At 32.5% G+C, this 12,650-nt stretch overlaps 1 protein-coding gene and 1 long non-coding RNA gene across 2 annotated transcripts in view; one reads left to right on the forward strand and one right to left on the reverse strand.

The window, feature by feature from the left end:
- Positions 1-12,650, reverse strand: part of LOC149781616 (uncharacterized) — a 39,874-nt gene that overhangs the window by 5,537 nt on the left and 21,687 nt on the right. The window contains exons 14-16 of the mRNA XM_089935660.1: positions 12,176-12,323; positions 11,537-11,691; positions 8,764-8,944 (exon numbers count right to left, since the gene is read on the reverse strand). Coding sequence (XP_089791786.1) covers positions 8,764-8,944; positions 11,537-11,691; positions 12,176-12,323 — 484 coding nt within the window. The remainder of the gene's footprint in view (positions 1-8,763; positions 8,945-11,536; positions 11,692-12,175; positions 12,324-12,650) is intronic.
- On the forward strand, positions 208-6,781 carry LOC149781617 (uncharacterized). The gene is made up of 2 exons (XR_016414752.1): positions 208-2,666; positions 5,692-6,781. It is a non-coding gene; the product is annotated as an uncharacterized LOC149781617 (long non-coding RNA).

Consider the following 12,650-nt stretch of genomic DNA (forward strand, 5'->3'; position numbering starts at 1 on the left):
CATCTTCAAATCTATCTGATCAATTAGATCAAATTTCTTACATTCTGATACTAACTTTTTAATTATGACACATATATAGGAAGTCAAATGTGGAACATCATGTTGAAATGCTAGTTTTATGTGGAAGTCAAATGTGGAACATCATGTTGAAATGCTAGTTTTGTGTGGAAGTCAAATGTGGAACATCATGTTGAAATGCTAGTTGGAATTACATCACAATTAATACTTCCAGTTCAGTACCCACGAATGTAGTTCTAGTCTATTTTTAGAACATTTTTTCCTCTCTCATTTTGATGGTGATAGAAGAGTTTTATTTATGCAGTTTTGGTAGGGATTTAAAGGTAACTGTTTATTCTTGATAATATGAGCTCAGGGTGTTGTTGTCTGTATGTATTTTGGCGACAGTGCACAGTGAGTAATAAGGCCTTGGTGATGATCCGGAAGTGAAATACGTGTTCTGGTTACATGCTGTTATGTTGACAGTCAATGATCTAAAAAAAGAGCAGGTCAACCTTTGACAAGAACTTAACCGTGAAGTCATCTTTGAAGGTATTTTAGATTAACATATGATTTGCATTGATTGTCACACAGTGGAAAGGTCAGTACTGAGAAACAAATGTAGAGAACATATAGTAAAATTAATTGTGTACTATGTCCTGTAAGGGCAGTATTTGAGCAAAGTTTAAATTGGTATAAAATCTTTATTATTAAAGATAGACACATGAAATTTTAATATGTCATGTATATTGACTTTTAAAATATAAGAATGAAATTAAAAGTAAAAAATTAATTTTTATTTTAAAAATTTTAATAAAATTTAAAAAAAATTAAAAAAAAAAATTAAAAAACCCCTAAAATGCACATATATAATATTTTTGGGAATCATATTAAATGTTATCAGCATGTATGTATTCCTACACCATATAAAAGCTCCAATGGTGGATTTTTGTCACATTTTGTCAGAGAAAATATCTTTGTAGTCAAAATGAGACCTTCATTAAAAATACATGAAGACAAAATTATAATTTGTATTGGCCATTCAGACTATTTATTAGGGGTCCAATCAGTTAATTTATGTGTTTATGATGGGGTCACTTCCTGAGTAACAAATATCTGCTTGTATAGCCTTCAGTAATTGTTTATAAACATAGTTATAAGGTATTTAGTGAGAGGACAGCGATGAAAACTTTATACTAGAACCTACTCAAGTTCTCTACTAAATCATTTTAAACTGTCTGAGAATGAAATACAGGTCAAAGGGATAAAATATGCTTCCCCCAGGTATATTTACCCTTGGATGTAAGAAAAAAGCAAAATGATGTAAGTTGAATACAAAATGCATTCCATTTTATTGTTCAGTTAGGTTAAGATATTGATTGGTGTAGTGCGGCATTGTGGCCTATATGATGTTATGGGAATTCTAATGATCCATCTTGCTTTATGCATTATTAATTACTAATACTATTTGTTAATTGACACTCTAAAGATTACATAAGAAGCATTCAAACAAATTATTTGAATTTAACTTTGTACATGGTTACATATCCCACATGTACAAATATCCATCCATTTTAGAATGTTTGGGATCAAAAGTTCACATTCAGTACATCATATAGGCTGACATTTTACCTATAGTGAACCTGTAAAGCACATTTATGGCTATGTGCACTGAAAATATCCCAAAATGTTATTTTCATCATGAATATGCCTATGTATGGTAACATATTTCAATTTAGTACTTTGACAGAGTGCGGTATTGAAACATCAGCTGATATCTGATTCCATTCAATCAATGAGCTTAATAATTGGTAACCAACACTCTTCAAAATACCATATAAATGTTCAAATAGATAATTTGATTTATGTTTGCATATTTGATCTTAACAAGTACATTGTATATGTCCCACATATGCAAATTTCCATCCTTGTTTACAAGTTTTGGGGATGAGAATTTCACATTTAGCTGATGATATAGGATTTATTGGTACTTATAGTTGATTTTTATGACCACATTTGGCTGTATTCACTTGCAATATCCAAAATTGTTATTTCCCTCATGAATAAGAATGCTTATAGTAACACATTCTAATTTAGTATATTGTCACTTGACTTTCCTGTATACTGGTATGTAATAATGTTTACACCAATGATCAAACCTCACCGCCCCAACATTGCCTTAAACTTTATGATACATAGTCTACCTGATTAGTTATTTAACTTGTAAATGGCTAAATGTGCTTCTAGAAACCTCATATACTTTTAGGATGAATTTAACACTTTAATACATGGCCATTGCTTCACATTTCTGAGTGTCACTCTGTCAAGTTTAATATTTTCCCCCATGCTTGCAACCTTAATGTTAATTTGAAATCACCATATCTAACACATTTTAACTTCATTTGCATAGATCTTACTGTTTTCTAGAATTAAGTGAAACATATTGCATCTTTTCAGGTCTAGCCTGGTATCTGGAACAAAGTGTTAGAGTTGGATTAGCTTGGAAGCTCTCCTGAGTAGTCTGGTGGTAATAGCATGGTTTCATAAGGGCATGTGCAGTGTACTACCATAAGTGACCAAGATTAGTTCATATCACCACACTGATACATGGCACCTCAAAGACATGGCTTAGGTTTTCATGAGAGAGATCAGCACCATTTTTCAGTAAGGTAGAACCTCCCTAGAAGCTATTTTCCTATCCCATTGCCACCTTTTGTTGTTATCGACATTGAAATGGAATGCATTTTTGCTATAAAACATGGTAGTGGTCCCATTAGAACTTTAAATCTGAATGTGCTATTAGTTATGGAAACAACTGCCTAAGTACCTGACACAATAAATGTGGAACATAGCACCTGTCAGTGTTTCTTTAGTGTGTACACCTATATGCATCTGGACAGGCATATTGCGGTTTGCTGCCAAAATCACTATGAGCTATGATGCTTCACTACCCCTGGGGAAAATGTTATCAGTTATACAGACCCAAACTACCATTTGTTTTAAATATCATTCATTAGTCAACTTTTCTGTCTAAAATTTGTCAAACTGTGTTTTAAAACTTGTATGAAAATTTAAGTTTTCAATAAAATTTAGTTTTTAAAATTTAAATGTTTATTTAATTTGCCATTAAAACTGAATTTATCAACATTTGTAATTTTCAAACATATTTTCAGACAGGGCTTATCTTGTATCACAATTAGGTTTTTACTGCATTGAAAAATTCCTATAATTAAGGAAGATATAGCAAATTTAGTTTTGGTTTCTCAAGAGCACTTGGACCAGAACTTGCACCCTGTGGAACACCAGCACTACATACTTTCTGACAGGTGTCACATGTTTTCCTTGCAAGGAAATTCGAAAAGACTTCATGTATAAAGTTGAAATAGGTATAGCATGCAAATATAAAAGTTTGACTAAAATTGGCGTAAAACATGGAGCCTGTCAGGAATTACATCACAATTAATACTTCCAGTTCAGTACCCACGAATGTAGTTCTAGTCTATTTTTAGAACATTTTTTCCTCTCTCATTTTGATGGTGATAGAAGAGTTTTATTTATGCAGTTTTGGTAGGGATTTAAAGGTAACTGTTTATTCTTGATAATATGAGCTCAGGGTGTTGTTGTCTGTATGTATTTTGGCGACAGTGCACAGTGAGTAATAAGGCCTTGGTGATGATCCGGAAGTGAAATACGTGTTCTGGTTACATGCTGTTATGTTGACAGTCAATGATCTAAAAAAAGAGCAGGTCAACCTTTGACAAGAACTTAACCGTGAAGTCATCTTTGAAGGTATTTTAGATTAACATATGATTTGCATTGATTGTCACACAGTGGAAAGGTCAGTACTGAGAAACAAATGTAGAGAACATATAGTAAAATTAATTGTGTACTATGTCCTGTAAGGGCAGTATTTGAGCAAAGTTTAAATTGGTATAAAATCTTTATTATTAAAGATAGACACATGAAATTTTAATATGTCATGTATATTGACTTTTAAAATATAAGAATGAAATTAAAAGTAAAAAATTAATTTTTATTTTAAAAATTTTAATAAAATTTAAAAAAAATTAAAAAAAAAAATTAAAAAACCCCTAAAATGCACATATATAATATTTTTGGGAATCATATTAAATGTTATCAGCATGTATGTATTCCTACACCATATAAAAGCTCCAATGGTGGATTTTTGTCACATTTTGTCAGAGAAAATATCTTTGTAGTCAAAATGAGACCTTCATTAAAAATACATGAAGACAAAATTATAATTTGTATTGGCCATTCAGACTATTTATTAGGGGTCCAATCAGTTAATTTATGTGTTTATGATGGGGTCACTTCCTGAGTAACAAATATCTGCTTGTATAGCCTTCAGTAATTGTTTATAAACATAGTTATAAGGTATTTAGTGAGAGGACAGCGATGAAAACTTTATACTAGAACCTACTCAAGTTCTCTACTAAATCATTTTAAACTGTCTGAGAATGAAATACAGGTCAAAGGGATAAAATATGCTTCCCCCAGGTATATTTACCCTTGGATGTAAGAAAAAAGCAAAATGATGTAAGTTGAATACAAAATGCATTCCATTTTATTGTTCAGTTAGGTTAAGATATTGATTGGTGTAGTGCGGCATTGTGGCCTATATGATGTTATGGGAATTCTAATGATCCATCTTGCTTTATGCATTATTAATTACTAATACTATTTGTTAATTGACACTCTAAAGATTACATAAGAAGCATTCAAACAAATTATTTGAATTTAACTTTGTACATGGTTACATATCCCACATGTACAAATATCCATCCATTTTAGAATGTTTGGGATCAAAAGTTCACATTCAGTACATCATATAGGCTGACATTTTACCTATAGTGAACCTGTAAAGCACATTTATGGCTATGTGCACTGAAAATATCCCAAAATGTTATTTTCATCATGAATATGCCTATGTATGGTAACATATTTCAATTTAGTACTTTGACAGAGTGCGGTATTGAAACATCAGCTGATATCTGATTCCATTCAATCAATGAGCTTAATAATTGGTAACCAACACTCTTCAAAATACCATATAAATGTTCAAATAGATAATTTGATTTATGTTTGCATATTTGATCTTAACAAGTACATTGTATATGTCCCACATATGCAAATTTCCATCCTTGTTTACAAGTTTTGGGGATGAGAATTTCACATTTAGCTGATGATATAGGATTTATTGGTACTTATAGTTGATTTTTATGACCACATTTGGCTGTATTCACTTGCAATATCCAAAATTGTTATTTCCCTCATGAATAAGAATGCTTATAGTAACACATTCTAATTTAGTATATTGTCACTTGACTTTCCTGTATACTGGTATGTAATAATGTTTACACCAATGATCAAACCTCACCGCCCCAACATTGCCTTAAACTTTATGATACATAGTCTACCTGATTAGTTATTTAACTTGTAAATGGCTAAATGTGCTTCTAGAAACCTCATATACTTTTAGGATGAATTTAACACTTTAATACATGGCCATTGCTTCACATTTCTGAGTGTCACTCTGTCAAGTTTAATATTTTCCCCCATGCTTGCAACCTTAATGTTAATTTGAAATCACCATATCTAACACATTTTAACTTCATTTGCATAGATCTTACTGTTTTCTAGAATTAAGTGAAACATATTGCATCTTTTCAGGTCTAGCCTGGTATCTGGAACAAAGTGTTAGAGTTGGATTAGCTTGGAAGCTCTCCTGAGTAGTCTGGTGGTAATAGCATGGTTTCATAAGGGCATGTGCAGTGTACTACCATAAGTGACCAAGATTAGTTCATATCACCACACTGATACATGGCACCTCAAAGACATGGCTTAGGTTTTCATGAGAGAGATCAGCACCATTTTTCAGTAAGGTAGAACCTCCCTAGAAGCTATTTTCCTATCCCATTGCCACCTTTTGTTGTTATCGACATTGAAATGGAATGCATTTTTGCTATAAAACATGGTAGTGGTCCCATTAGAACTTTAAATCTGAATGTGCTATTAGTTATGGAAACAACTGCCTAAGTACCTGACACAATAAATGTGGAACATAGCACCTGTCAGTGTTTCTTTAGTGTGTACACCTATATGCATCTGGACAGGCATATTGCGGTTTGCTGCCAAAATCACTATGAGCTATGATGCTTCACTACCCCTGGGGAAAATGTTATCAGTTATACAGACCCAAACTACCATTTGTTTTAAATATCATTCATTAGTCAACTTTTCTGTCTAAAATTTGTCAAACTGTGTTTTAAAACTTGTATGAAAATTTAAGTTTTCAATAAAATTTAGTTTTTAAAATTTAAATGTTTATTTAATTTGCCATTAAAACTGAATTTATCAACATTTGTAATTTTCAAACATATTTTCAGACAGGGCTTATCTTGTATCACAATTAGGTTTTTACTGCATTGAAAAATTCCTATAATTAAGGAAGATATAGCAAATTTAGTTTTGGTTTCTCAAGAGCACTTGGACCAGAACTTGCACCCTGTGGAACACCAGCACTACATACTTTCTGACAGGTGTCACATGTTTTCCTTGCAAGGAAATTCGAAAAGACTTCATGTATAAAGTTGAAATAGGTATAGCATGCAAATATAAAAGTTTGACTAAAATTGGCGTAAAACATGGAGCCTGTCAGGAATTACATCACAATTAATACTTCCAGTTCAGTACCCACGAATGTAGTTCTAGTCTATTTTTAGAACATTTTTTCCTCTCTCATTTTGATGGTGATAGAAGAGTTTTATTTATGCAGTTTTGGTAGGGATTTAAAGGTAACTGTTTATTCTTGATAATATGAGCTCAGGGTGTTGTTGTCTGTATGTATTTTGGCGACAGTGCACAGTGAGTAATAAGGCCTTGGTGATGATCCGGAAGTGAAATACGTGTTCTGGTTACATGCTGTTATGTTGACAGTCAATGATCTAAAAAAAGAGCAGGTCAACCTTTGACAAGAACTTAACCGTGAAGTCATCTTTGAAGGTATTTTAGATTAACATATGATTTGCATTGATTGTCACACAGTGGAAAGGTCAGTACTGAGAAACAAATGTAGAGAACATATAGTAAAATTAATTGTGTACTATGTCCAGTTTTATGTGGAAGTCAAATGTGGAACATCATGTTGAAATGCTAGTTTTATGTGGAAGTCAAATGTGGAACATCATGTTGAAATGCTAGTTTTATGTGGAAGTCAAATGTGGAACATCATGTTGAAATGCTAGTTTTATGTGGAAGTCAAATGTGGAACATCATGTTGAAATGCTAGTTTTATGTATTCTAATATGAATTATTAATGACTGTCTCTTAATATAAAATTATTAGTAATGTATCATTATAAAAATCATTTGTCCAAAATATGACAATTCTCTTTTGGTTATATATTTAAATGGATTCTTCCCTTGTTTTATTAATCAAGAAACCTAATTTCTGATTTCAATAAAAGCTTTCTTGTTAATATGTATGGTCATTGAAGGCCTTTTTGTGGATAGTTATTTTTGCATGTTTCTGATGTCAACAACACCTAAACAATTTGACCTAGCAGATCTATCATTCCCCACACATCTATTTTCTAATGAAAAGTGTATATTTAAGGTCACAGAATAATCTATGTGCATATCCAGAATGTGTTGCTATGGTAACATTTATAGTTGTAAGCATTAAAGTTTGTTAAAAGCTTAAACATACGAATAAAATGATTTTTCAGGGAAACTTTTCTTTCTGTGATTTTGTTGCTGTATGAAGTTTGTCATTTGTTCCATTTAAAAAATTCTAAAATGAAAAAGGTTCAAAAGAATAAACACAATCTTCCAAAAAAATATGTTGAAAACAAATCCACAATATTTTTACTCAGATGAGAACTCTGATTAATCCTGATTAAGGAAGAAAATATCCAATCTCCAAGCAAATTCATGAAATATTCTTTAAGCATGTAATTTGGAGTAACAGGAAAGTTTGACACCAAGCAAGGTATGGTTAAGACTGCACTGAAAACACAGACACCACTTTATTGACTGAAAATAGTGTCAGGCCACTCACCTGGTAAATATATGGAAAAAAACAACAATACAATTGGCTTGAAGTCCTAAGTACTATTCCATCTAAACATACATGGTGCTTAGGGATTGCATGTTTGAAAAACAATATGAATAGGTACTCTGATGGCTGATTGAGTTCATATGAATATGGTAAAAAAAATTCTAAACTGCTTCCATGGATTGCTACTCCACATTAAAGTGCCCTCCCTGGATCCCAATTATATTTTACAGGAACACCTCTCATATGTCTGCTGACGAAAATAAATTCACAGTTCATTCATTGCTCAGTTATGAATAAACTGGAATTTGCTTTGATTTCTGGGTTGCCTTTAACTGTTGTTTGGAAGTGGTGATGGTGTAAGGTATAATGAAAGGACACCTATTCTTGGGTAAAATTCATCAATGCTACCAAAGCACCTGAGCAATGATTTAAGCTGAACCATATTTCTGTTTACAAGACCCAAAACACATTCCTTGTTGGGGTACATCTGGAAAACTAATTTATGGATGGTGAAACAAAACTGTCTTCTTATAAAACTGTCAGTGTCCTTCATTTTCATAATGTTATCTACTGTATATCCCACAAAACAGCCCCAAAAATAAAATACCAAGAAACATTAAACCCACATTACTCGCTGTGTCCTGAATTTGACCAATGATATCCAAAACAGTACATTCACATTACCTGCAGAGGTTTTGGGCCTTGCTAATATCTCCAAGGAAATTTCTTCTGTTGTGTGTGATATTGATAAGAAACATGTCTGGGTCAACTTTATATTGCTGGAAACAAGAGTTGAGACTGCTCAAAATATTTGTAGCACAGTCTGGGATATTTTTCTGATCCATATCAGCAACCGGCATGGTCTCTATTGAAATAAATAGGTAGGTAGGTGAGTCAGTCAGTACATACATGCATGAATACATACATACATACATACATACACACATATATGCATGCATACATACATAACACATAATACACACACACACACACACACACACACACACAGAGACATACATACATACATACATACATACATATGATGCAGATATTTTCAACAGCATTATTTATGGAACATAAAATATAAGTTTTAAACTGATATTTCAAAAGATTAGTGCAAACCATAATGTTTCAGAATGTCACAGCATATACAGTACCTTGCTCAATGCAGTTGATGACTAATTGATGAAAGGGAGCCTTTCTTGTTCTCGTTTTAGTGTACTATGTACAACTATTAAATCTTCTCAATATTAAATTATTGCATATCGCAGATTTCTATTTAAAAAATTCTTCTTATATAGAGTAAATAGTTTTAGTTAAGAAAATGTATTTTAAAAATGCATAATAACTTAAAATAATGAAAAGAATTAACCTCAGAATCAGACTGTTAAATGTATCTTACTGAATATGTAATTTAAACCTAATAATCTTTTTCATTTGTGCCCCACACTCAATGGAGTAAACGAAGTAATTATGCCGTCCATCTATCAATTTAGAATCTGCAAGATAACTTTATGCAAATCGTTGGACTGTAACCAATTGTTATGTCTGCAAGATAACTTTACTGGGAATAGTTATACTAAACCAAATTATTATAAAGCTTTATATTAATAACACATCTAGGCTATTTGATTCTCAGCAGTTTATCCCATCATCTAGAGGAGTTGCAACCCTTGATTAACCATTCTTCTGACTTTTCCCACTCAAAAGAAGTGTTGAAATTCAAACTACTCTGCCACATAGATTATGCTGACATGACATGGAATAGCATCCATTTCCAATGTTCTGTAAATTTATTTACAGGCATTTTACCCCCTGCTTGTCTGTGTTAAATTGTTGTATTGTACTTAAACTGGCCTGTTGCTTACGTTGATGAGATCTTGAGTAAGATCGACTTTCTGAAGAGTTACAGCCCTTAATACCTTGTCCTCATAACTTTTGTTTCCACTGCATAACTTGGCCAAAGATTATTGGAATCTGAACAAATTTAGAATGCACCTTCATCTGAGATAAGAATAATTTTGATTTATATAATCTGATAAGACCCTGAATAATTTTGGTTTATATCATTTAATAAGACCCTGAATAACTTTGATTTATGTCATCTGATAAGACCCTGAATAACTTTGATTTATATCATCTGATAAGACCCTGAATAACTTTGATTTATGTCATCTGATAAGACCCTGAATAACTTTGATTTATATCATCTGATAAGACCCTGAATAACTTTGATTTATGTCATCTGATAAGACCCTGAATAACTTTGATTTATATCATCTGATAAGACCCTGAATAACTTTGATTAATATCAAATAAACATCATTTAATGGAGTCCTGGTTACTAATTCTCCTTGCCTGTGCCTTTGGTTTCTGTTGCATCACTTTACCAAAGACTGCTAGATTTCAACCAAACTTACAGTATGTAGATTAGACTGATGAGACCTTGAATAATTTAATTTTCTGCTTTATATGTTGTCATTTATAGCAGATATGGTTCTTAAGCCCCAATCTTCATTTCTTTTGTTTCCACAGCTACTACTCGACCAAGAATTGCTGAATTGCAAGCCAATTTTGCAGCTCTACTTGACCAGAATTTCAACCAAATTTGGCAGCTCTACTTGACCAGAGAGTGAAGAATTTCAATCAAGTTTGGAGTTATGACTCCTGCTTACCCATCCTTCTGAGTTTGATTTTTGACACATAGATTTATATTAATGGCATCTTGAAGGAGTTCAGTTTCCAATGGCACATCATTTAGAAGAGTTTTGACCACTGATTGGTCATGTTCCTAATGATGGTTTTCACAGTATACCGTAGCTCAGGATTTGTAGATATCAACCTTATTTAAAATGTACCATTATATCAATAAAACTTTGATTTCTAAAATTCTGCAAATCTTTTACAGGTTATTGCAGGAGTGATAGCCCCTAACAGCATTACAGTGAAAAGAATTGTTCAATTTCATCAAATCTGGCAAGAAGTTGAGATATGTCATGATTTCAATTTCCACCATTCCAAGTCATTATATGGAGGAGTTTTTGCCCATGTATGGTCAAATTCACAAGTTCTACCACTGAATGGGGCCTTATGCGATACATGCATTGCTAATAGCTCTTATTGTTTTGCGTTATGACTGGGTTTTGATTTAGGGTTATATTACTATTATTACTGTTGTTTTTTTTGTTCTTGTTATTTGTTTGTTTGTTTCAATCCTACCTTGGTATATCTATATCTCATGCCTTACTAATCTATTTTCATTCCTTGTTTTACTTCTCAATTAACTGTTTATCTGCTATACCACACACTGGGAATAAAAAAATCTTATATGTAATGGTGCCTTTTAAAATCACTTGTATACTATTGGAAGGGCTTACAATTCAGTTCTATAAACTTCAAGCTCTGCCCTGCTTCCTTTATGCATGGCAATAAATATGTTCAAATTGGAAACACTTACCAGTGTTAGGGCAGATTCCAGAAATTTCATTGCTATGTGTCTTCAAACACTTTGTGGGTATAAGCTGACATTCAAACTTGTTCTTCAGATCAACTGCTTTGGAATCACACAGTGGCCAAGCCTGTGCATCACAGGTCACATGATGAACACGGGCACTACAAAGAGGAGAAAATTACTATTAGTGGCCTACTTTATAAAACACAGTGAAGGATGTAAAAGAAAACAACACATGATTAGGAACTAAATAATAATTGGTTAGTCTAGTTATTTTTATAACTAATAGACTGGAACAAACAATTGCCCCTATACTGGTTACAAAGAAACCTGTATGGATGCACAGTGTTGTAGCATCTAATAGAAATCCCACAGTTAGTTCTAGAGTCATCTCATCTCTAAGAATGCATCTAAAATACTAAAATATTGTCAACACTTGATTCAATAAACCATGGTACCAGTAGATTCTCTCATGATTATGGAACTTCCTTTACACATAAAACCTTGAACACATATTTCTTAAAAGTTATGACAATATCAGAATAATTCAATTCTCAATTATCAAACACTATTTCAGAGATATTATTGAAAGCTTATTAAGTTCAGAAAATTTGCTATCCTTTAAATATGCAGATTTGAACCTACCTGCAGAAGTCTGACAGGAAAGCATCCATGTCCAGTTTCTGGGTCAGTTGTTGGGTAGAGAGAACTGTTATATCACTGGCCATTTTGTTCATGCATGCCATGGCTTGTTCGGTTGGTGAACCAAAACACTTTAACCCTTGAAGATACTCTGTGAACATATGAAGATAAAAAGACAAATAGGTACATAGATAAGCAAATTCATAAATAGACAGACAGCTGGAATTATAAATTCATTCAAAAATGGACACAGAATGAATAATTTAATGACTGATTGGTTGACCCAAACAGATAGGTTGATAGATAAAGCAGACCAACAGATGGATAGATAGACACATGCATAGATAAACATTGTGGATTTCACTATATAATGGTGTGCCTTCTGATCTTCTGGACTGAACTTACATAACACTGTTTATGTATGTATTTATTCTTAGGCAAAATAAAGAATTAAAGAAACAATTATGGGCACCAGCTT

The sequence above is a fragment of the Sinohyriopsis cumingii genome, chromosome 15 (genome assembly GCF_028554795.1).
Source record: "Sinohyriopsis cumingii isolate HCF-2022 chromosome 15, ASM2855479v2, whole genome shotgun sequence".
Classification (NCBI taxonomy): Eukaryota; Metazoa; Mollusca; class Bivalvia; order Unionida; family Unionidae; genus Sinohyriopsis; species Sinohyriopsis cumingii.